General features: G+C 44.1%; 1 protein-coding gene across 1 annotated transcript in view; it reads left to right on the plus strand.

The window, feature by feature from the left end:
• MARCHF9 (membrane associated ring-CH-type finger 9) overlaps nt 1-26,023 on the plus strand; it is a 731,209-nt gene that overhangs the window by 471,280 nt on the left and 233,906 nt on the right. The window contains exon 2 of the mRNA XM_069653354.1: nt 12,985-13,140. Coding sequence (XP_069509455.1) covers nt 12,985-13,140 — 156 coding nt within the window. The remainder of the gene's footprint in view (nt 1-12,984; nt 13,141-26,023) is intronic.

Genomic DNA, 26,023 nt, shown 5'->3' on the forward strand with positions numbered 1-26,023 from the left:
GAAACGAAACCGTGAATTAATTCTTTATTTAAACGTTTGGGTGATTAATCCAGCGTTTTATGGAATTTTGGATTAAAATATTAGATTTGAATATAAATGTGCGGCTAATTTCTAAACCAAATGTATGTATAATAATTGTGCTATCCGGCAATTTTTACAATAAATGAAGTATTACATAAATAAACATTAGGGGTGTTATGACATGGGGCCAGCGGGTGGCAGTATAACACTTCATTTGCACCACGTTTCCGGTTAAAAAGATCTTGCTGAATAAAACTCAATCCATTTTTAAATTGGTATAATTTTGAAGGCTCACAATGTCCCCATTTTTGGTTTTGGTCATTAGGTGGTGCTAACGTGCCTCCTATGACCCAAAACTATTGGAGTACAGCTACAAGGGAGATGGGTATGAGGAGGGACATGAAGCGCGTAGGTGTTGTTGGGTTATTTATCCACACATTCACTGTCCATGCCCATACTATTCACTAAGGCTATACCCACCCACTTCCTGCCCCTCGCCACCCAAAACACATCCTCCGGGGCTCTCTTTTGTGAAAACAAAATCAAAATATCGAGGCTGAGTACCCCAAAAGGAAATACACCGAACACGGGTTACCAAGGAACATACAAAGTACTTTATTTTATACTGAATCCAGTTACAAAAACAGAGCAAAATCAGATAGCTATCGGCCCTCAGTACAACACAACAAACTCCAGCGTGGTTCAGTGTGTTCAGTGAGAGACGCTGTACATTAGAATGCATTCACTTTTTATACACTTTGTGGGCACAATGTCCAGCCCCACTTCGGGTTAATATTCCACTTAATACATCACTGATCTAGGGTTCGTGACAAGTCTCGAACAACCGCATATAACTGGTTTGCCTTTAATACATGTTTCAACAAACCTATACAGCAACTGTGTGATCTGGGATTTTCCATGTTAGTCTTCTTAAACATTAATACAATTTGGTTAAACAAGTGTTCTATGTTCAGTATTTTGAATACATTGTTTTTATAGTATGCTCGTGGATTACTTTCTTTACACGAGTAATCCCTTACACACAAGTCAACGAAGGACAAGGTCTCAGTTCACGACCTCAACAAGTGGCCTGCAGGCAAGTTACATATTAGCTATGTACCGAGGTCAAGACGACCATGTTGTATTTTGGAATGACATTGTCCGCCATTTTAACTCATAGGGTGACTTTTACAAAGCGAATCCTAAAATGGCGGATGAACCTAAAATGGCGGCTTACATTGATTTTAAGGTCAGGACCTTGCAACACGGATTCTTTCGCAAGCGACTTTCGAGCAGCTTGGCGTAGGCCAATGTACATATATTTATTGCAATAGGAGGCACGATATAATTTCTCTTTTGACAAACCCTCCTTTTGGCCTATGCCAAGTGCTAAAATTACTTTGGATCTCCTTGCAAATAACTCCATGCATCATCGTCCATGCACCCTGAATCACTGTCAGAAATATCTATTGCCATTAGGTCATTTGCTAAAATTTCTTTCAACACATATTCTTTAGAAGTTTTATCTGGGGCATACACTTTATGTCCTATCAAACCTATCGCTTGTGCGCAACATCCCCCTAGCATCAAACACATACCAGGTAGACACTGAATACAGCAACAAAGAAACAACAGGATTCCCAAAATAATCAGCAAGACCGAAAGTACCTTCCAACCCCAAGATCGCAAGAAGTCCCAGAACCAAGCGCTAAGATCCCAGTTTCCCTTGGGAACATGCACTTCGGAACTAAGGATGTGCAGATTCTGTATTGCCTTGAAGATAGTTGGGGAGGAATCTGGTACGAAAACACAGCAAGCGGACCCCACTAATTTAGACACTCCACCACGCTCAGCCAGAATGACATCTAATGCCATTCGGTTTTGAAGTGCTACTAATCTTATCGCCTTTTGTTCTAATGTCATATTATAGAGTATGTCCGTGGTCTGGTTGATGGTTCTCTCCAGTACTCTCACTAGCTTTCTAATGTCTTCCGAATTCACAATCTGCCCCCAAAATGGCACAACTGATTTTACTATATCTCCCAAGATTTGTGCTGGGGTGTCACCATTCTCGTCCCGCCGTGGACGAGCCTTTGAAACTTCTCTTGTACTAGCTATAAACACCCCAGGTAACAGGATCCCTAAATAACAGGTTCCCTGCCAATCCTTGGGCAACCACGCGAATGCTACATTACCGCAGACAAAGTAGACAGGTTTGCCTGTATACAAAGGTCTGTTTTCCCCAGTCAAATTCACAACGTTGGCACAACATAGAAAATTTCCCATTTACTGAGTTCCATTCCTCTGTATGCAAAAGGAAACTGAATCGGGGCTATGATTAACAGTGTAAGAAGGAGGCATGGCATCCTTATTGCCTATTGGAGCCATCTTAAATGAAATCAAAGATTGGAAAGGACGAGACAGTTTATCAGAAGGCATAATAGAAACAAAATTCGGTTTACTCCTGTTCGCGAAAAGCGAACATCCCAGGGGAGTCAAAACACGTTTCTCAAAACTATTCAAATTGGTGCCATCAAAGTTACCTGAGATGCTATCATTCCACCGGCCAAAGAACAGTGCTCTAAGAGAAGCATAGCAAGCAGTTGACAAAGGTAAAGGATGAATATACCAACCTAGCCCCTTATCCCCGTGTTGCGGTAAATGTGAGCAGACCCAACAGTTAGACGTTTTAAAAATGGCATGCGTAGCATTCATGATAAGCAGTACAGTGTTATTGTGGTACCTTTGTCTATGCTGAGAATCCCTAGGGGATAGAGTATGCAAATGTACAAAGGGAGTAGGAACAATAGGTGTACTTTCAGTAGTTAACAAAAGTTCTAAAGAATGAGTTTCCTCTAGGTACCACAATCCTAAGGCAGCGACTATTAAAAACCCAAATATCATTATAAAAATACAGCAATACATTTTCGGGGCCCAGGCATTTTGTCCATCGTCCCGGTTGGTCACCCCTTTATTTACAAGTCCCATACGAGCGGTAGCGGTAGCAGGCATTGTAGTCTTCAAATGGATACCCGAATGTTCGTTGCTGGCGACCTCCTAGTCGAGCGACTTCTTAGTCCTTCCACAACCCTAGCCAACAGAATCCCCTTTCTCAAATTTGGGCAAAAACAAGCCCTCAATGATCCTTTTCTTCTTCAAATGCACAGCCGAACTGCCGAACTAAGCCGTAAGTCTATCTTCTTGGACGCAGATTGTACCTTACTTTTCCCGGTACTGCTTGATCCAGAAACAACATGTCGTCACTTCCTGCTGGAAGCAACGTGTAGGAAACAAGTGAAGATGCCGAATTTGAAATAGCAGTTTCCGGATGCAAAACTTTTGGAGAGTGTGGAGACAAAATGACAGCTTCCCCAAGCCTCACAGGCGCAGAGAGATTCTCCAACACACTCTCAGTGCTACTTACTGCTTTGGGATCGTTGGTTGCAGTATTGGTGAGGGGTTCTGTTTCTTCTGTAACGTGTGGCAAAAGGTGAGGAAGTTTCTTGACGTGGGACGCGTGGATCCAGTTCTTTGTCCCAGCGACCCGCACACCTGTCTGGGTGACCAACAGGACTTGCTCCTCTTGCTCACGCCAGCGAGGCGCAAGGCAAGAGGAGCGGTCAAATACCTTGATGAGCACCCAGCTTCCAGGCCGTATACTGTGGCCCGGGCCCTCGTATTGCACATGTAAAGCTTCTCGTACCTGGCTATAAATCAAATACAGGTTTTTAGTCAACTGGCTACAATAATCTGAAAGTAATACATTTTCAACATTTCTCAATGAATTGCATTTAGGAAGGTTCCAAATATTGGCAGATCTCCCCATTGCCACCTCAAATGGAGAGAGCCCAGTCTTAGTTTGAGGGGTTGTATGCATGGATAACAACACAGTCGGTAAGGCATCCGGCCATTTTACTTTGGCGCCGGCACACGTCTTAGCAAGCTTGTTCTTAATGATACTGTTGTGTCTTTCTACTAGTCCGGCGCTCTGAGCATTTCTGGCCGAATGAAACAGTTTGTCAATCCGTAATGCCGTACATATCTGCAGAATTACAGCAGCGACAAAATGTGGACCATTGTCCGACCAGATAACTCTAGGTAGCCCGAACCGCGGGAAGTATTCTCTTAACATGATTTTTCCAGTAGTCATGGCTGTAGCATCTTTAACAGGGAAAGCCTCAACCCATTTACTAAAAGTGCAGATAACCACCAGCACATATTTTTTATTATCACAGCGTTCCATTTCAATAAAGTCAAAGTGGATCACTTCGAAGGGGACAGAGGGTGGCCCAAAACTTCCTCTTGGAGTTACTGTCCCCTTTCCCACATTGTGTTGTAGGCAAATCATGCAATCCTGGACGTAGCACTGGGCAATTTTCAAAATTTTGTCATTCACCCAAACTTTCTCTAACATTTTTGTCATCTTCTGGGCACATACATGCGTAGGACCATGGGCCATAATGACCAGCATCATTATATACGCGTCAGGAAGTAGCCATTTCCCTTCCGCCATATCCACCCAACACCAGTCATCAACAAGTTTCCCCAAGCCTTCAGCCCACCTTTTGGATTCTTATAACGTGGCATCAGCTTGGATACCCCGTACAGACCCAACACCCTCATCCATTGCATAAGCATTTACAATCTCCCTTGAAACATACATCTCTGTAAGGAGATCGGTAGCAGTTTTTCCAGCTATTTGATCAGCAAAAACATTCCCTTTCCCTATATCATCTGTAATCTTTTGATGTGCTGCACATTTCATAACTGATAACCGAGTAGGGAGCGCAAGCGCTGAGAGTAGTTGTACTATTAGGGAGCCATGTTGGATTTTGGTGCCATGTGAAGTTAGGAACCCTCTCTCTGACCAAAGTCTCCCAAAGTAGTGAACCACCCAAAAGGCATACTGACTATCAGTATATATATTTACTGCATGCCCTTCGGAAACTTCACAAGCTTGGGTTAATGCTATAATCTCTGCGGCCTGCGCAGAATTATGCGTGATTCTCTTAGTTTCCACAACCGTGCTTAATGTAGTGATCGCATAAGCAGCTGTGGATGTACCATCCGGAAGTTTGAAGCAGGAGCCATCACAAAACAGCTCTTCTTGCGGATTATCCAAAGGAGTATCTTTCAAATCAATTCTACCCTTTGTCTCTTGTTCGGTCGTATACAAACAATCATGTGGCACTTCATCGCCGCAAGTAGTATCTTGCGGGAAAGGTAGGAGTTCAGCCGGATTAAGAACACAACACCTCTTAATTTGAATGTGAGGAGCAAACAAGATCAATTAATATCTTGTCAACCGTGCAGAAGTGAGGTGTTGCGTTTGAGTTCGGTTCAGTAGAACATCTATAGAGTGAGGCACCATTAGGGTTAGATCATGGCCTTGGACCATTCCCTCACTCTGTTTTACAGACGCAGTAGCAGCAGCGACAGCTCGCAAACATCTTGGCAAAGCACATGCTACAGGATCAAGGGCGGAAGAAAAGTAACTGCACGGCCTATTCTTCCCTCCATGTTCCTGCGTTAATACAGCCAAAGCACATCCATCACATGCATGCACAAACAACACAAAGGCCTTTTCATAGTCTGGTGTGCCCAAAACTGGTGCAGAGCATAATGCAGTCTTAAGCAAGTCAAACGATTGCTGGTGTTTCGCGTTCCATGGCAATGGCAAAGAAATGCCCTTCTTCGTCAACGCCAACATCGGGGTTTGATCACTGGTGAAACATTTCGGATCCACAACCTACAGTAAGAAGCCATACCTATCAAGGCTCTAACTTCCTTCTGTGTATTTGGGACAGACATGCAAGAAATGTGTTTAATTTGTTCAGGTGTCAATCTTCTTACCTCCTTTGACAGGAGATAGCCTAAATAGGCGACCTCCTGGCAACAATATTGACATTTTTTAAGCGAAGCTTTGTGACCATGTTTAGCTAGATGGATAAGCAATAACACAGTGCCCTCCTTACAGGCACTCTCAGAGTCAGCAGCTAAAAGCAAATCATCAACATACTGAAGCAAAGTACAGGTAGAGGGCAATTCAAGGGTATCAAGTTGTTCTTTCAAAGCCCTACTATAAATGCTAGGACTCTCTGTATACCCTTGAGGTGCACGAGTAAATGTGAACGAGCGTCCCCCTAATGTGAACGCGAACAAGTATCTATTATCCTTGTGTATAAGAATACTAAAGAAAGCATTCTTTAGATCCACCACACTAAAGTAAGTAGCTGTAGCTGGAATCATGGCTAGGATTGCCGTTACATCAGGCACAATTGGAAATTGTGGAGCCACAACTTTATTAATGGCACGTAAATCAATTATGAAAAGGAATGGAATTGCATTATCGCCTTTCTTGTACACAGGTAAAATCGTACTATTACACATTCCTGAAATTTCTTCAATCACCCCGCGATGCACAAAATCGGAAACAATGCCTTTCAAAGCTTGCTCGCCCTCAAATGAAATCTTATACTGGGGAATGCGTGCCAGCTCAATTCCATGTTTCAAAACTATCTTAACAGGTTAAATCTGTAAAACACTGACATCATTGTCGTCAACAGCCCATAAGCTCTCTGGTACATTAATGAATTCTGGCGGCAAAGGTCTAGTCAAGAATTGCGAGACAGAAAATTGCTGTGGTGAAATCGTCAAGCGCACTCCATCAGAAGAAAAATAAATCACTGCATTTAATTATTTTAACAGATTCAACCCCAGCAAGTTCTCTCCACAATTCGAAGTCAACCGAAATGGCCAGTGGTCCATAAAGGGACCCAAAGAAAGAGGTACCGGCAAAGAAACCAGACAAACAACTGGTGTGCCAGAAAACCCTACAGAAATATTGGTTTGCCCTGACAGTGGAATGTTTGGAACCCGTGAATGATCAATGGAACACTTCTGTGCTCCAGTGTCTATCAAAAACTGATGTTCCTATTTCCCACCATTATTTAAACGTAGGGATCTTTCTGCTTGATGGGAATAGGTGTAGGTTCCAAATCCTGCTTCGGGCAATCCTAATGAAACAGAATGTCATCAAAAGGAAGCTTTTCAGATAAATATACAGCAGAAGGATGATCAAATATGTTCCTGGTGTCCACCCTTGAAATCTGATTATCCTGCGAGAAAGGTTGCTGAGGGTCCTGTGTAAACTGACCTCTACCAGGGCCCCCTACACCCGGGCGACCTCTGGATCGTCTACCCATATTTCCAAAAGTATTATTTGACCTTTGTTGAAGGACGGGGCATTGTGCTCGCTAATGACCCTCTTGACGACAATAAGCGCACTGGTTAATCTTCACAGGACCCAAGGACACATTCCCTTGCGGGACATACTGACCTCTAATCTGAAAACTACCCCCTCTGGGGCCTCTAACAATTTGCTACAATAGCACTTTAGTTTTCAAATCGCCTTTTTGTTTTTCAACCCTATCTTTTTCATTATTGACCAGGTTCTCGTAGTACTGAGCCATGTGCAGTACTTCTGATTGCGATTTCGCCTGCCAAGTGCTCTCAGAAGACATCATTTGTGACTGGATGTCAGGCAGCAATCCACGCACAAATTTGTCCACAAATAACCTTTTCCCAGACTCTGTGCCTAGGTCTTGTCCACTGAAATCCGAAAATACCTGTTCGAACTGATTAAAGAACTCAGTAGCACCCTCAGACTTTCCGTTTGTCCCATATAATTCTTTTTTCTGGAATTATAGTTTTTAATTTTGCAATAATTCTATCGGGCAAAGTTAGTATCACCGGAGGCAGTCTTTCACCAGCTGGCCTTTCTCCATCGAGTCTAGTTATATTCACCCATGTATCTCCCAACCCTGCTACGTCGTCTATAGTTCTAACTTGTTTCCACAAATCGACGGCAGGAGTACAGGGAATAACAAATCAATATCGCCTAAGGTGAATACTGAGGATTGCAAGACGGACTCTATTTCTTTATAGAATCCTGTCGGATTTTTCCTAATATCAGGAATAGATTGCCTAATAGTATTCACTTCCTGTCTTCAGAACGGGACGTGAACGAACTGTGATACATAATGTGCAGGAATGTCCACAGCGACTATACCCCGTGCAGTATCGGCCGCAACCTCAACCTTCAGGACAAATGTCGGAGGAACCTCTCTCATAGGCAACTGAGAAGTAGGTGACTCCGAACGCTTAATAAGCAACAGAGCTAAATCGAGCGCTAAAGCAGTTGAAGAAGTGTCAAGTGAAAAAGCTCTCTTGTAAATACTCAATAACTCTGTGGGACAACTAATCTTCCTTTTTACACAATCATCCTGTAGGTACTCTATCATCACCTGTATCACTTCCCTCTGCATTTCTGGCGTATACTGACTATACATGTCATATACTTCAACTGGAGTTATCAACATATCCGAAATCCATCTAAGTGCGTCCTTCGTACAAATTCGTGCTTCCTCAGATATCGATTTCCGACAAGGAAGGAACCGTTTCTGTACGTACATACTTTCCTCGTCGTCATCCTTATTCTGCAACTTTTCCAACTCCTTTCTATACCCAAATAACCTCTCGACAAGCTAATTTACCTTCTCCACAGTGTCTCTAGAAAACGCTAAAGTTTTTAGATCCCTTAACCCTTGCGGGAGATCTGCATTATTTAATTTTCCCCACATTACACATAACTGAATCCCTAAACCTTCAATAAAAACATTTTTCTCAGGAGAATTATCCATATTACAAAGTGTGGCAAAGACACTAGCTTGATCATCCTTCTCCATACAATGCTTAGCCCATGCAATTAACTCACGTTTCTTATCCGGTGGTACAGTATTGCGAGTGACAACCTTTGACCCTGCACCTCGATCGATTGCAAGCGGCGCTCAGGACCACTTGGAAGAGAGGGAGTGGGCAAATTCAATGGAGGTACTGTAACTGGTGCGATAAGAAGAGGTGGAGGAGCTGGAGGAAAGGGAACATTAGGAGGAGCAGGAAAAACGGGAACAATAGCAGGTAGAGCAGGAATAACAGGAGGAAGAGGCAAAGCAGCAGGAAGAGGAACATACGGAGGTGGCGCAGAGGCACCAGGCCTTCGTTCATTTAACAATTTATCTATAAATTCATCGGAAGCATGGAGGTCTTTGGACGGATATATTTTTTGAATTCCAAGTGAGAAAGCCCTGTACATATTTCTAGTCGATTCAGAATGTTTATCTTGGTCATACAATAATACTTTTTCGGCGTTCGTCTTATGACGGAACGCATGCTTCTCTCTACTTTTAAGTTGTTGCAATGCTACTTTTTTTCCAATTCTGCAAAACATCAAATGCTGCAGGTCTAGCCTTTTTCTTTAATAGTATTGACTCTAAATACTCAATACGAGGGATTTCAAAACTACCATTGATGGGCCACTGAAGTTCGGAGGCATGTCTGGTTTGTCTGTGCCAAATGTCATTAAATGCTATACTTCCAATGGCATGATTACAGTACATAGTACATGCCGGCGACCCCTCCTGTGGTGCCGCACGGCTAAATTCCAAAGATTGTCTATCGCTGCGGAACAATGTCCTGAAGCAGTTAGACAATTTCCCAGGCATATCAAATTATTGGTGTTACCTGGTCAATAATTGCGTCTGCAGATACAATGCTCCAAATTCAAATTTTCAGGGTTGAATTAAGAGTCGTGTCACGACTCACCTGAACAAACCTAAGGAGGTCCGAACAGATTTCAAAGAATCTTACCTAACTAATCTTACCTCATGCATGGTGATTTCGGCAAATCTGCCCGCCTCGATAAGTGGACCCTTGACAAGATGCTGTCTCAGACCACAAGCTAATCATCCAGGGATCGGGTTGTGCAGCGCTGCTGAGGTGTCGCGTCTCGTTCAGTGGGGCCCCTTTTTGTCACACCGTCCGATCCTGGTCCGATAGCCTGCGTCAACCTTCAACAATCCGGCATCAAACTTGAGGGTCCCTATTCGGGCGCCAACTGTGAAAACAAAATCAAAATATCGAGGCCGAGTACTCCAAAAGGAAATACACCGAACACAGGTTACAAAGGAACATACAAAGTACTTTATTTTATACTGAATCCAGTTACAAAAACAGAGCAAAATCAGATAGCTATTGGCCCTCAGTACAACACAACGAACTCCAGCGTGGTTCAGTGTGTTCAGTGAGAGACGCTGTACATTAGAATGCATTTGCTTTTTATACACTTTGTGGGCACGATGTCCAGGCCCACTTAGGGTTAATTTTCCACTTAATACATCACCGATCTAGGGTTTGTGCCAAGTCTCGAACAACTGCATATAACTGGTTTGCCTTTCATACTTGTATCAACAAGCCCATACAGCAACTGTGTGATCTGGGATTTTCCATGTTAGTCTTCTGAAACATTTATACAATGTGGTTAAACAAGTGTTCTATGTTCAGTATTTTGAATACATTGTTTTTTTAGTATGCTCGTGGATTAGTTTCTTTACACGAGTAATCCCTTACACACAAGTCAACGAAGGACAAGGTCTCAGTTCACGACCTCAACAAGTGGCCTGCCGGCAAGTTACATATTAGCTATGTACAGTGGTCAAGACGGCCATATCGTATTTTGGAATGACATCGTACACCATTTTAACTCACAGGGTGACTTTTACAAAGGGAATCCTAAAATGACGGATGAACCTAAAATGGCGGCTTACATTGATTTTAAGGTCAGGACCTTGCAACACGGATTCTTTCGCAAGCGACTTTCGAGCAGCTTGGCGTAGGCCAATATACATATATTTATTGCAATAGGAGGCACGATATAATTTCTCTTTCGACACTTTGAGCTAGCTTTATTAAGCAATAACATCAAGACCTGTGCTCAAAGTGCTGCTGGTGTTATTTGAAATCAGTCGTGTGAGAGTTCATGGCTCAATTGGAGCTGTAAATGTGTGTCTGAAATAGTAAAACTGCTGTAATCAAGTGTGCCTTCTGCCATTTCATTTATAAGCAGCATGTGTGTCCTTCACTGAAGTCCTGTTAAAAACAAGCATTGGCAAAGCTAACAATGTCGGCTTCTCTATAGGTATTAACTAGACTTATGCCAGGCACTGCTATTATATGTGCAGGTGCTCGAAACATTTTTTAACTGCTACTATTAATGGGCAGTTTTGTACCATTATGGCTGTGCCTCGCAAATGCTTATCCCATGCCTACACACAAGCCAACCTGTTGGCATTGGCAGTGCTTGTTTAAATCCAGTGGTTGGCATACGTTCCTCTGCTTCCCCTTGGTGACAACGCTCTTCTTGTGCATGCATTATTGGACAATATACCCCCACGCCCCATCTCTCATAGTTGGTGTTGAGGATGAGACTGGCGCCCATGCAGAGCTTTTTTGTTGTACACTGAATCCCGCCTCTCCTGATAAAATGAGTTCTGCGTCATTTTGAAGGTTTGAAAGAGTAGATTGCAAAATGTGTGAATACCTTGTCTTGAGCAAGTGCAGGACGTCTCCCTTTGGGGGAACCAATTGGTATGGAAGTGTTCTACCTCATTGGCCCTACCCACTAGTGATTGTTCTGTCCCACAACGAGCTTCACACAGCAGCTGTCCAGTGACTGGTGAAGGACTCCACTGAGATTGAAAGCATGATGTGAGGGCGGCCTGTTTGAGGAGAGCTATTTGCAGGCTATGGGGTTTATGGACGTCTTTAGCGACATGTGCGGTGGGGCTGAAGGTGCCATGTGCGCAGGGCAGGGGTTGGAGATCTCTGTAAAGGTTGCGAATGGAGCGCAGAGTTCTTGAGGAGATGCATAATGCATGCAAAGTGCATACAGTCTGTGAGTGGTGCGAAAGGTGCAAAAGCCATTTTCAGCCTAATGAAGCGTTAGCATGAAGACACTGATGTGCATGCATGTTCACTGTGATGCCATGAGTCCTCGCCGCTGTTGACTGCTTTAGCATAGATAGCTCTGTGGCAATGTAAAGGGTTACTAGTCTTCGCATCAAAGTTTTCCGATCGAGGGTTCGTTTCATCAAATCTTTTCCATTGAAAGATGTTTAATCGAATTGCCATGCATAAAGTGCAAAGTGTTTATGTATCGAAACCTTTTCATCGAATAGGGTTTCGTTATATAAACACTTTAAATTTTTTACATGGAAAGTCGATGAAACATGCATAATGTTATAATGTTACAGGGAGCTGTCCAGTGCTGAAATCTATTCAATACAGTTGCAATGTATTTCAGCACTGGACAGCTCCCTCTAACTTATGTTGTGTGCACTTTTTTTGTTTTTTTATGGGGGGTAGACTCCAACCCCCAATAAAATAAAATAAATTTCCCTAGTCCTAGAAAATATAATGAAAGTGCACACTACACAAGTCAGAGGGAGCGGTCCAGTGCTGAAATCTATAAAGTATTTCAGCACTGGACAGCTTCCTCTAACTTGTGGTGTTTATTGTTTATTGGGGGTCCCCTCCCAAACCTCCCTCCCAACCCCCAGAGTCCTCCCCAATGCCCCTCAACCCCCATTTTCAAAATGTAACCCTTGTCCAGTGCTGAAATCTATAATGTATTTCAGCACTGGACAGCATGCTCTAACTTGTGATGTTTATTGTTTTATTGGGGGGGTTCACCCCTAAATCCCCCCAAACCACAGGCCCCCCACCGAACCACCCCCAACCGTCATTTTCAAAAAGTAACCCTTTTCTCAACCCATTGCATTTCCAACCCACACATCCAAACATCTATTTTAAAGGTATGTTTGACTTGTAAATCCATCAAAATTCATTCAATTAATATGCTTTTCGATGGAAAAGCATTTCAATTAATGAATTTCGAAGGATAATGATTTGATGGAAATTATTTCAATGGAAAGACTGTATACCAATGTAAAGTCACATGGTCTTAATCAGCCGTGCAATTGGTTTGGGCTGTGGTTTAATGAGTAATTGAGTCTTCCTGGCCTATGGCTGCTCACTTATTCTGCCATCTTCTCTCTCCTCCTCTAGGGGGAGCTACTCAGCCCATGTCGATGTGATGGCTCAGTGCGCTGCACGCATCAGCCCTGCCTCATTCGGTGGATCAGCGAACGAGGGTCCTGGAGCTGTGAACTGTGTTATTTCAAATACCACGTCTTAGCCATCAGCACAAAAAATCCCCTCCAGGTGAGCATCTGCAATCCTTTTCCTGGTGTTGTGATGTGGTGTGCTTGTATGTCCTCAGCATGCTCCTTTGCGGTCTCTGTTCCAATGTAATCTGCTTGTATTTTGTATCTTTTATTTTATGCTGCAGCATTAACGAGACACGGCGCTAACCCGTCCGAGCATGAGCCATGTAGGTTATGTAATGCGGTTTATTGTATTGTGATATGCTGTACATCAGAGGTATGCAACCTTTGGCTCTCCAGATGTGTTCAACTACAACCATCATCAACCGTGTCATTATAGTCAATGGTAAGGGATCATGGGAGTTCTAGTCCAAAACAACTGGGGAGACGCAGGTTGCAGGCCCCTGCCATACATATAGCCTCTTGATTTGACGTATTGGTCATGAAGGTGCTCAAAACCGCTCTAGACAATCAAAGGTAATAAAGCCATTTCGACGATGATCTGTTTCGATTCACACATATAAGACTAGTGACGTCCATAGATGCAATGTCTGAGTGTCGAAGGCTCTCCCTCCAGCACAGGTCTAGAAATAAGTGTGCCTTGCTGGTTCATAATGATCTTGTGACTTGATGGATCGTGAACTAGGGGCCGTTACGTGGGACGGCTGATTGCACCTGGAAAAGAAAGATCCCCGAGTGGACACAGCTTTGAGCTGGTGAAACATGACATTGCATATTTTCACCCAGTGGTGTAGATGGCAAGCAGAGGACCCAGGTCCAAACTCTATCATCCAGGCAAGGCAACAGTGACCAATGCGGTAGTCACGCTCTGTGGGAAAGGTTGAAAAGGAAATCAAGTCAGTGTCCAGTGATGAAAGCAACCTTCAACGTGGCCACAATCTGTCTGGTTAGGGAGGAATCCATATTGGAATGGAATTCGAGGATCTCCCTGCTTGAGGTGGAATGAGGCATGGAGCCATTGCGGATGGCCTCGAACACTGCATCAGACATTGAGGCCTGGAACCAATGAGGATAATCTCAAAACCTGCCTCGTTCCAGTTCTAGATAATCTGGACACATCCAGTGTGTCAATTGGTTCTAGGACCACACTTCTAAGTCTGCCAAACATACATGCTTTGACATTTGCAGTTTTATTAGAGTTTATAGGTCATTGGCACACTTGTAGGATAGGCCAAATGATTGTCAGGTAGGATCATAAAACAACATTAAAAAGAAAAGGGGAGAAGGCTGAACCCTTCGAGACGCCACACTGTACTGGTGTTCCATGGAATAGAAACGTGGCACCCTTGACTGGTAGTGCTCTTTCTGAGAAACAAGTAATGGCTTCAGTCAAGTACGTTGTCCTGGACACCAATGGCGTGCAAGCGTTGGGGCAGGATCTCGTGTGTAACAGTGATTCAAGTTGGCAGGTTTATAGTGATCAATCCTTCGGCTCAGCCATTTACAGAATTCCGTCGCAAATCCTTTTATGTGGGATTATACAATTACTTCGACCATTTTACTGCGACCCCCCTAAAATGTCGACTTCATTTTATTTGAACCCCCTTTACACCCCATATATATATATGTGGGGGGAGAAGTATCGTATAAAATGGATAAGGGAGGGGCTGTGGGGGGTCTCCCACCGCATATATATGGGGTTAAAAGGGGTCAAAATAAAAATAACTCTGCATTTTGGGGGGTCGCAGTAAAATGGTCGCAGTAATCACAAAAATCCCTCTAATATGACAACTAGTACAGACTGTGTCCCTCTAAGAGTTAAAATGCAGCCCGCACCCCTCCTGACAGCGAGAAGGGTCCCATACAAGAAGCTCATTCCCCTTTACTGCTTTCTGTAGGAAGATGGTCCTGTGGGCGGGGTTAGCAGGTGGCCTAAAGATTCTCTTGAGAAGTGGAGGGATCAGTGGCCTTTTCAAATGTGGGGGGTGATGCTATTCTGTGTCCCAAGGAGCCAGTGTTTGAGATGCATAGGTACCTGGCAAGAAGTTTGGAAGGAGTCAGGGAAAATACACCCATGGAGAGCCCCCCATTATGCTTTTAGGATCAAGGTCTAGAATTGCCAGGCGCGCACACGAATTTAGTCAATCCAGTTTAGGCTGATTCCAGAGCTAGAATTTGGGAGTGACACATTCATGCTGGTGGACATTTTGCTAACTTTCGGATTTCTCAGAACAGCCTTGGAGACAAATCCATTATTGCTTGATGGGTGAAATGCTAAAAGGATGTTAAAACCTGCCAGGGGGTTCTTCCATTTGTTTTGCACATTTAATAGCTCTTTCGAGGAGCAAGCAGCTTCAGTTATCCTCCGAATAAAAAAGGTTTCATGGATGAGTGCTTCCTAGTATTTCTGTTGTTGAAAATAAGCAGAAAAATGTTTCCTGGAAAAAGTTTCAGGGCTATTTGTTTTCTCACCTGTACATGTAGCAGAAACGATCTGCCTGTATGTTTTGTTACAGTGTGTTAGGATATGTGATATGTGTATAGTGCTTTGTACAGGAGGGCGCGGAGACCTCTGACTGGCCCATGGGATCAGAGCTCACCCTCGAGTACCTTTAAGACAAGATAGCTGTACCTTGAGGTGGATGGGGTGCGGGATTCTCTCACTCCAACAGCACTCAATAAGGACAACTCAATGGTTTGGCAAAAGGAAGTCCATTTAATGACAAGTACAGAAAACGGGGAAACAATAGGAAATCATCAGTGATGCGATCGCCCGTCTTGCTTCAACTTCCAAAATCTTTATTCAAACAGCAATTCTTATATGCAAAATTCATCATCATTGGCGTGTAACACTCGAAAGTTTGTCATGCAAGTCTATTGGTTGGAAAAGGTAACTTAAGTATAGGTACTATATCTGTATATGGTAACGGGGTGTGAGGATTGGATAACATTTATCGGGTGGGCGTCTACGCCCATCCTTCTACATCACTCATGCTAGACGTCATTACAAGTACGACGTCTCATTGGTTCTACTAGCTATAGGACCTTGATTACTTAGTCCATTGTGATTGGGTCGGTTACACCCCTAGGCATAAATTGCCACTTTAATTAGCAGCATGCAGAATGGTTACACGGATGTGGCATGCCCCAAAATTCACCCTGCCTCCCTTCCATCAATCAGTACTTTAGGGCTATGTGTCAATTAGTTGGCTGACAATGGCCTCGAAACTGTAGCTTCTTATCAGGAAAAGTTATGGCATCCTCTGGTATTGGGTGACATCAAACATTGGTACCTCTTCGTGCTTGGCTGGTCACGTGTCAGTACACCGTGAAACTGCTTCATTTTCCATCTATTTGCCTATTTGATTCTCTCTTCGGCCTCGCCACGTGCCTGGGCCTCCTTATCTCGACCTTCACAAGCAGACTGCTATGCTCTGAAGTTTCGATTCTTCGAAGTTGCCGCTCTCCTCCCTTCCTTGGGTTGACCTTGAATTCCCAGGCATGAGCTGCTTCTTGGTAAGTTTCGATTCCGCTCTTTCATCTGGCTTTGTGCTGGTATATGAATCCTGGCCTGTTTGACCCCTACCATCCTGGGCTTAATTCTGCTTTCATGTAGAGTGGACTGCACTTATATAATGTGATTCATTGAGGTAGATATATATAGTTGGTGCTTGCCGCTCTATTCTTCTACTAAGCATAGCAAGCCGCACTGTTTTCTCAGCTTCTTGCATTACAAGCCTATGTACAAGCGTTAGCTGGTTACATACTTTCATCCTGCTTTATGGTTATGTTTCTTTATATTTCGACATCGTCTCTTCTTCTATGTCTGTGATATCTTTATCCATGGTGTTTCGCCTTAGTGTGTCATCTTTTTGGTTGTTGTTTCGTTTATCTGTACATCTGTCCAGGCCCTTGTGTCGTCACCATTCGCCTTCGATTAAGGCCCTTTGGGTCTCTTCTGGGACAGGTTGAAAGTAGTCTTCATGTCGTGTCAGCTGTTGGTATGGTTGTCTCAATGGGTATCATGCTGCTCATGGTTGTCTGCTAATTGGCACTTCAACAGGTATTGCTCTTCCGATGGGCACTGGGCAAAAACCTAGCGCAGCTCTCTGCTGGTTTATTTGCTCATAATACGTCACATATCTCGGCAAGTATGTTCCTGGTATTTCAAAATGGGTGGCTGGAGTGCAGGCCATATCTGAGACCTTCTCTACACCCCCCCCCGTCTGGTCGGTCCATCGCCCACTTCTGCTTCCTCCTTTGTATTCACCTTACTTGGTTCTTCTATATTCATTTCTTCTTCATCTTCTGGGTTTGTTTCTGGGTTTGTACATGATGGTGTTAAGGAGTGTCTCTTTGGAGTCCAAATTGTTTATCACTCCTTTCAAACTTCCTGCTGTTTTTACATGTTCGTCTTTGTTCCAGGTCATTAGCTGGCACTGTCCATTTGGGCTGCAATAAATCCATTTTCCTTTGTACTTTCTTCGTTTCCTGGCCTACACAAATTGTGTTCCTCCTGGCGCCTCTTCGCTGGCCTTCACAAATTCTCTTATTTATTCATCAGTCAGTTCTCTGGGTTACCATCCTGGTTTGACATTGATCATGATCTTCATCCCTATGACTTTCTTTGCAGTTTTCTGGCATTGTGAGATAATTATCTTGATAACACAAAATCCTTATAGTATCATCAATAGCAGGGCTCCCAGAAACTTGAATATGTCTGCCATCCTTTGTGGGACCCATGAGTATAGTGTTCCAAACCAGCTCTCATCATTAACTTCGTCAGTTTCATCGATCATCTGGTTCTGTAGGTTTGTCAGCATACCTATGGCTTCTGTTAAGGTTCCATTTTCTTTGTCATGTGATGGTATAAATGTGCAACATGATTCTCCAATTTTTGCGCAAACTCCTCCATCCATCATGTGATCATGTCAAGTACATATCTGTTCTGGAGAGTCATCAGTCGGATTGCTCTTAACTCTTCCTTGATTGGGTTTAATCGCTTTATTGTCGAGTTGATTGTTTGCAGTAATTCCCATCTGGTGATTTGCAACCATTTAGTATTTGCTCCAACCTGGAAATTGGCATGACGATCTAAACACTGATAAGGTGAGGCTGAAGAGGCTGTGCTCAGACGGGATTGCATGGAATAATGCTTCTGATTTGGCAGAAAAGTAATTTTCTCTTTTCCTTCGGGATACCAGCTCCACGGATCTCCTTTTCCTCAGGTGAGCATCTGCTTTCAGGAAACTGTCAATATTCAGGTCACTTTTTGGGATCACTAGTGCAAGAACGTGAGCGTTCACTATTGTGCATATGCCCCCCGAGTTTTTCAGCAGTCTTATGTATGCTTTGGATCCACACGCCCAATAATGATCCATAATTACTGCGGTTCCATGCGTCATTCCTGGAGCCCCAAAAATGTGTCCACAGTTCTGATTCTCTCCCATTTTCCTCGTGTCATTGTTGCTGAAGCACAATTTCGGGCTTTCCAGTGGCACTATCTGCAGGGGTCCTCCTCTGTCTTCAACCCATGTCAGTAATCTTGTGAGTTTCAGCCATAAAGATTTGCACAACCTCTGTGAGTTTTCTATTGCTTCCTTATAGGCTCCAAAGACCATCCATGCTCGGCAGATCACCACTCCTTCTTCCAATCCGTCTGGTGAAAGCACTGTTCCCCAAATCTGCATTTGTCCTCTGTTCTTCCAATTTTTTGCCTCTTCTGGAGTTTTTCCTTGGAAATTTAGCTTTGGATTCACTTCCCATCTGATTGCTGCTCCTTTAACTCCAGGCTTCTCGTACCTGATCACATGATTCCTAGTGTGGGCTCTGTTTCTCGTCTTAATGTCCTGAACATAATCATCTTCATCGGGGTAATTTGTCTCGGTTGCCCATATCAATGAGGCGTCTCTCCCTATAAACTGTCCTCTGGTGTTGCACATTGCTACTTGCGAAAGACAGTGTGCTGTCGGGACATCAATTTCTACAGCCACAAAGATCTTGGATTTCCCCATGCTGTACGGTAGGAGTGCACAAACAAAGCATTCTCCTTCTAATTTTCTTCTTCCAACTTCTTTCATGTGCTGGTACCAAATGTTGTTTGCTGTCCAGGTAGTCGTTCAGTTCACTGTTATCTTCATGCAGGCTCCTCTTGATCCTTAGTGTCTTCCTATAGTTTTCTATAACTACATATCGAAACGCGTCTGTGTGGCTTTTCCTTGCTGGAGGACTCTCGGGCATTCTGGTTCATGGAGCAGGTTTCTTTATCTGCATCGATGTGGTAGGTGGAGGCTTTGCAATTCTCTCCTACTTTTCTTGCATTCTTTTCCTGCCCTCTATAAGTGCCTTTTTCAGCCACCAGCCTGTCACAGGCCCAGTGTATGGCTGCATTGTGGGCCTGGTACTTGTTTCTTGTGTTGGGACTTGTGTGATTGTCAGTGCAGTCTCTGCGGTCTTACTTCTCAGTTGCTCATGCCGTTTCTTCGCTCTGGCTACAAACGGGAATAAATGATCTACTAACATTTTTATCTTTGCAGTGAATTCTCCTACAGACGCATCTGTCTATATAAGGGCTTTTGTTAAGTCTTCTTACATTGGCCTTTCTCTCATTCCCTTTTGGTCTCTTTCATTATTTTCTGGGACTGATTGTTCGGTAGACAGTCTCATGCTGTCTGTTGCCTTCGCTTGAGGTTCTGTGGTAATTGACACTTGCCCTGGTTTTTGTGCATTCAGTGTGTGTGTGTGTGTGTGTGTGTGTGTGTAGTTGTCAGTGCTATGTTTTCATTCTTTCCGTGCTGACCCTGTCTCCTGTTTTTCTGTTACCTCAAGTGTGTATGTTTCACTGTTAATTACATTCATTTTCAGTTCATTTACTTTACCATCAGATTTTCTCGGGACTGAAATAACTATATAGGGTCTGGGTGCTTTTGTGGGACTCATGCGTACATCATCAGGTGGGTGCACTGAAATTGGAACGCTTCGTGCACCAAGAAAAAATGCAGTTCTGATCGTTAATGACAGCAAAATAATGATAAACACAATGCATAGATACATGATAGTGCGGTAGATTAAATGGCAGCATTTCCTTCCAGAGAAGCGAGTGCGCCCCTCTGCTTGTGGGAGATCAGGTTACTGTTCTGGACCCCCATTTCGATCATAACAAAATGCAAATGTTTATTCTTTTCCCCCAATTTAATATTGTTCTCAAACAGTTTGTATCATAAATTGGCTGGTGCTTCACAAGTGTCCCCCCTCTTGCGGGTGACGATTGTCTGTTGATACAAGATGCAGTATCCTTGCTAGACTATGGAAAAATAAATTAGACTAACACTTCGATAAGTCACTTCTACTGTGCATGTTCAAAGTAGATGAGTTCCCAGTCCACCCCCCTAATCAGCTTCAGTCCTGAGGACATGCTGGACACTGTTCAATGTGAAGAAATGGCAATAATGGCAATCAAACAAATAAAGGTGAAGTTCTTGTCTCTGCTCCCTCGATCTGTCTCTCGGCGGAAAGATGAAGTGCTTGACTCGGCTTCCTCGATCCGTCCCTCGGCGGAAGGTTTCACTGGAATCTCCTCATATAATCTCTCTGAAAGTTGGACAGCTCCACTTGCAGAATGATGTCATGGAGGAGCATTCCCATCTGTGCGACATAAGCTGGATCTTTGATGAATGTGAGGACGTCAACCTCGATAGGTCTCCCCACCATTTCTGGAAAGTCAGTGACTAGGCGAAAGAGGAGGTTGTGCACCAGTCTGCTGTCCTCGGGTGTCAGGGACATTTATCCTGCCTTGTTGGTTTCAGGATTACAAGCCCTTCCCTTGACATGAACAATGCTTGCACTTTCCGGACCCCTGGATTGCAACCAGATAGCTTAGCTTGGTCCACAGCTGGCTCAAAAGTTCAGAGTTTGCTGGATCTCGAATAAATGTGAGAGCGTCTGTGGTTCTCCCAACAATAGCTGGGCACTCCTCTATGATGCGAAAGAAAAGCGTATTGACGAGTTCATCTATAATCCACTGTGGTGAAAGCATTTGTGTCCTCATCACTGTATTCAGGCAGTCCAATGAAAGCTTCCGCAATGACGGTAAGTAGTTGTCAGATTACTTTCCTGTTGGCAGGGTCCTGGGTAAAGTCTGTGACACTGGTAACCCTCCCTACCAGCGATGGATATGATACCAATACTAACTGGAAGTAAGTGAGTACGTCCTTTGCAATGTTTCTTCTGGGGGACACCATAAGAACTGCCAAACAAAGTCTTGATATTTGATGATTCAGGATACTGTGTTTAGCTCTTAAGGTAAAAGTCCTTGTTCACTGTTTGTTAGAGTCTTGTTTCTCAAGAACGCTGATATGTGGTTTGGTTTACAAGTTTGTGTCAACAAAACGTGTTGTGGCTTAAATGCGCAATTTTCTTCTTCAACCTGCACCTAGGATGCACAGAGTGTCCGGTTATGTCCTTATCCCCTTTTGCTTAGAGGAAATGTCCAGTTTAAGCCACAACTTGCACAAGAGTTCTTTGTCTTGGCTTTGCTGCTCATGCGTCTATCTTCCTCGTCACGGGTCTTGTCTGCACGTGCTGAGGTTCTTCTCCGTTGTCTGTAGTTTCTTCAAGGTGGGGTGCAGCTAGAGGGCTTTCTCCGATATAGGGCTTAATGTCATTGAGACAAATCCATGCTCTCCTGCAGTTGCAGTTGCAGTCCTCAACGATGAAAGGACCATTGAATCTCGGCTCATCCCACTTTTTCCACATGTCGTTCTTCACCAACACAGCATCCCCAGGGAAAATGAGTGCAACGCGTAGACCTTGAGCTGGGTCTGTTGCAGCGTCTCCTCCTGTGTTTTGTGCTGTGCTGCACCCTTTTCGTCATCGCTGTAGTTGGTCGGAAATTACAGTAAAACTGGATGTCATGCAGTTCAGATATTTTTGCAATTCGGATCCCAGGACCTCTCGGGTTGGCTGGGCATCACACCTAGCTCTGTTTCAAGGGTTTAGGTGAGTATTCATTCTCCTTCCTGTGACTATCTTGTGCGGTGTAAAATGATGGTCGGAGCCTGGTTGGTTCCGAAGAGCATACAATGCGAGTGGAAGGCAGTGCAACCATCCCCTCTTTAGAGTAAGCTTCAACTTGGCTATCCTTTCTTTTAACAAGCCGTTGAGCCTCTCACAGATACAATTACCTTCCGGATGATACGCCGACGAGAACTTGTGCTTTATACCAAGGAACAAGCTATCTGGTCAAAGACTGAATTTACAAAAAAAAAAAGCCCCGTTATCTGATTTCATCACTTCACACCCCCCCACCTAGGGAACACTTCCCTCACTAGAAATTTGGCCGCACAGGTAGAGTCTGGGTGTGTACATGGACCTGCTTCTATCCATCTGGAGAATGGACACACCACTACAATTAAGTATCTGTACCCGTTGAACACTTGAATCATGTCGACATAGTCGATATGTGAGTGCTGAAAAGGCCCATTTGGCTGGGGGATGACTCCTCTCACTACTTTTAATGTGTGCCCAGCAGTGAATTGCTGGCAGAATATGCAGTTCACCATAAAGAATGCAACATGCTCAGCTAAATTCGGTATAAACTAGTCTTCTGCTAGCGTTGCTGCTAGATTCTCTTTTGACATGTGTAGTGGGTAATGCAATTGCTCCAATGCTATTTTTAGTAGGGCTACAGGCATTACTGGTTTACCAGTGCTGTCTTGCCGCCACAATCCGTCAGAGCAGTTTAAAGTACATCCTCAACGTTTCCATCGGTTCTTCTCGTCCTGTGGTGCCTCCCCTTGAAGCACCATTAGTTGCGTTTGCACTAGATTACTATAGGCTTCCGGTGTGGTACGTGTCACCATCATTCTCTCATGGGTGCATGCCACTTCCACTTCCATGATCGTCTCACTTTTGGAGGCTATACGCTTGGCTTCCGTGTCTGCTGCGTGGTTTCCACATGACACGAAATCTGTCCGTTTAGTGTGGGCGGCGCATTTCACGACCACTATGCCCACTGGGAGCTGTAGTGCCTTAATCAGCCTGTCCAATAAGGCTGCATGTTGCACTGACATGCCATCTGCTCGGAGGTAGCCCCTCCTTTTCCAGCGTGCTAGTCCTGCGTGCACTGTGGACGTCACATAGGCAGAGTCACTGTACACAGTTACTTCCTGGTCTGCGTGATTCTCAATGGCAAGTATCAACGCCAATAATTCTGTAGCCTGTGCTGAATAATGAGATGCACTGACGAGTACTCGAAATTCTCTGTTTGCTATGTGTTTCATTATGGCAACACCTGTATATCTTTGTCCATCTTCTTGGTCGATTCTCGAAGATCCATCATTAAAAACAATCACTCCTGCCACCAGGGCATTTTCTTTCACCCTGGGGATTTCATCATAGAATTCTTCATAGTTTGCACAGTCATGTATCGGCTCTCCTTAAGTGACTGGCTCAGCTATGAACGTAGCTGGGTTCACTGTTTTACATCAAACTATTTTGATGGATGGATTAGATATGATCACTTCATATGCAGAAGCTCTCTGAGATGTCAATGTTCCTTTAGGTTTCTCTAAAATGACTAATAGTGAATGTTCGACATATAGCGTCATGGAACATCCCATCACAATAGCTGTTGCCTTTTCAATGGCGAACCCTGCTCAGCTAAACTTTGTTTGCATGGGAAGTAGCCTCTCATTACTGGGTCCGGGTACCCACTGTAATATGCCAGGGGCTTGTATCCCAACGAAGTTTTTTGAGCGAGCACTGCAGTCATAACATTGCCGTTTGTGTGCAAGAACATGTAGAATTACTCTGCATAATTAGGAATCCTATGAACTGGAGCCGTACAAATCTCTCTCTTGAGTTCAGCAAACCCTTTTTCCATTGCCTCAGACCATTAAACTTTTCCTTCGCCTGGGCCTTCTTCAGGGCCTGGAGCAAGGGTCTGGTATATGAGCTGTAATCGAAGACCCATGCTCTAACATAATTGCATAGGCCTAACAAGCTCTGCATTTGCTTTATCGTGAGTGGCTTAGCCGTGCTCATAATAGCTTCAGGTCTTTCTGGGGTCACCTTTTTACCTTCATGTGAGATTAGCCGGCCTATGTATAGCACCTCCTGTTGACAATATTGCAACTTTTCCTTGTCAACCTTATAACCTTCCTCAGCCAGTATAGTCAATAGCTGAATAGAATCGCGTCTGCATTGTTCTTCCGTGGGGCTGCAGATCAGAATGTCGCCCACATATTGCAAGATGACACTTTCTAATGCAATATTGCTTAGGTCCATCTGTAGGACTCTATTGAAAATGGACGGGGACTCACAGTACCTCTGTGGCAACCTTGTGCTTTTCAGACGCATTTGTCTGAAAGTGAATGACGTCAGGTCTTGAGAGTCACGGTGCAACGGGATTGAGAAAAAGGCATTTTTCAAATCAATCACCGTGAAATATTTTGCCTCGATGGCAATGTTACATAGGTTTGTAGATGGATTAGGGACTGGAGGGAACTCGGCGTCAACAATATTGTTTAATGCTCTTAAATCTTGGATTAAACATCAAGACCCTTCCTTTGGTTTCTTGACAGGATAAATCACTGTATTACAGGGTGACTCTGACGTCACTAAGATGCCCTGACCCATCATGGTGGAAATTGTCTTTGCGATATCTTCATCCGCCTCTCTGGACATGGGATATTGTCGCACTCTCGGAAATATTGCTCCTGGCTTTAGCTTAATTTTCACTTCTCCCATCCCCTTCAGTAGGCCTACGTCATATGGTCCTGTAGTGCATACTGAGACAGGCACCTGGGCCATGTCATCATCAAAGTATTCCGGACGTGTCAGTGCCATCATCATTCTCTGAGGCACTTCTCTTTTGATCATTTTTACCCAAAACATGAGACTCACTTCCACCGTTGTCTCTTCTGAGTCTGGTTGTTCTTCAAACAGATCGTCATTGGTGACGTCAGTCACTCGATACCCTTCTTCGATGGCGATAATCGCACACCATTGTCTGCCTTCATCATCGTAGCCTTCAACCGATGCTACTTTCCCTCGCACTGCTGCGGTATGTATCATCAAGGGAAATACTTGTCCCACCTCTTCATGCATAGGTATTCTTGGTCTGAATAGAAACTCATCAGGGCTTCTCATAGTTCTATCTGCGAGGCCTGGTAATCCTGCCATAAGTACACACATGCCATATGTGAAAACCTCTGACTCTAATGGTATAGCTCTCATGGCTATATGTCCGGAGTATGCCCTGATCATTTCGCACACGTTTGAATAATGCATTCCTAGAGTGGAGCATACTATGCCCTCCTCCGTGAACGAGATTGTCTTGTTCAATTTTGTCATTAAGTCTCGACCCAAAATGTTTACTGGAGTCTGATGTGAATATAATAAAGGTACATTCATCTCTCACTCTCCCACGGAGACTGGGAGTGCGTCTGTAAAGGGAACTCGGCTGTGAGCTCCTGTAAAACTCTGAGTTTCTATGGCCTCGCCGGACAAGGAAAACTTGCCTTCTCGTATGTACGAGCGTGTTGCACCCGTGTCAACTAAGAAGGAATATTCTTTACCCCTTATGACGACATTCACCCTTGGGTCCGTATTAGGGTATGGTGTCACTGATAGGATAGAGCACATCAGGGTTCCCAGTGAGCTGTCCTAGTTCATATATAGGTTTGGTCCACTGTACATTTGTGGATTCTCTCCATTCCCTGGGTTGCTTCCCCTTCCGGAGCTTGTGCCCTGAGACGATTGCGGTGGTGCATGTTGAAATTGCCCTTGTGGCAAATTCCCCATGTTCGGGGGTTGAACCCCTTGTTGCACACCTTGCTGCACACCTTGTTCTTGCTGCTGCACTGTGTGATTATGTCCATTGACCTGTTGTGTGATCGCAGGTGGATTCGCCTTGCCTGCTCCCATTCCTTGGCTATTCTGCCACACGTCTTGACTTCTGCACGTGCGCGGCAAATGCC

Source organism: Ambystoma mexicanum, chromosome 3q (genome assembly GCF_040938575.1).
Source record: "Ambystoma mexicanum isolate Mex_15411 chromosome 3q, UKY_AmexF1_1, whole genome shotgun sequence".
NCBI lineage: Eukaryota > Metazoa > Chordata > Amphibia > Caudata > Ambystomatidae > Ambystoma > Ambystoma mexicanum.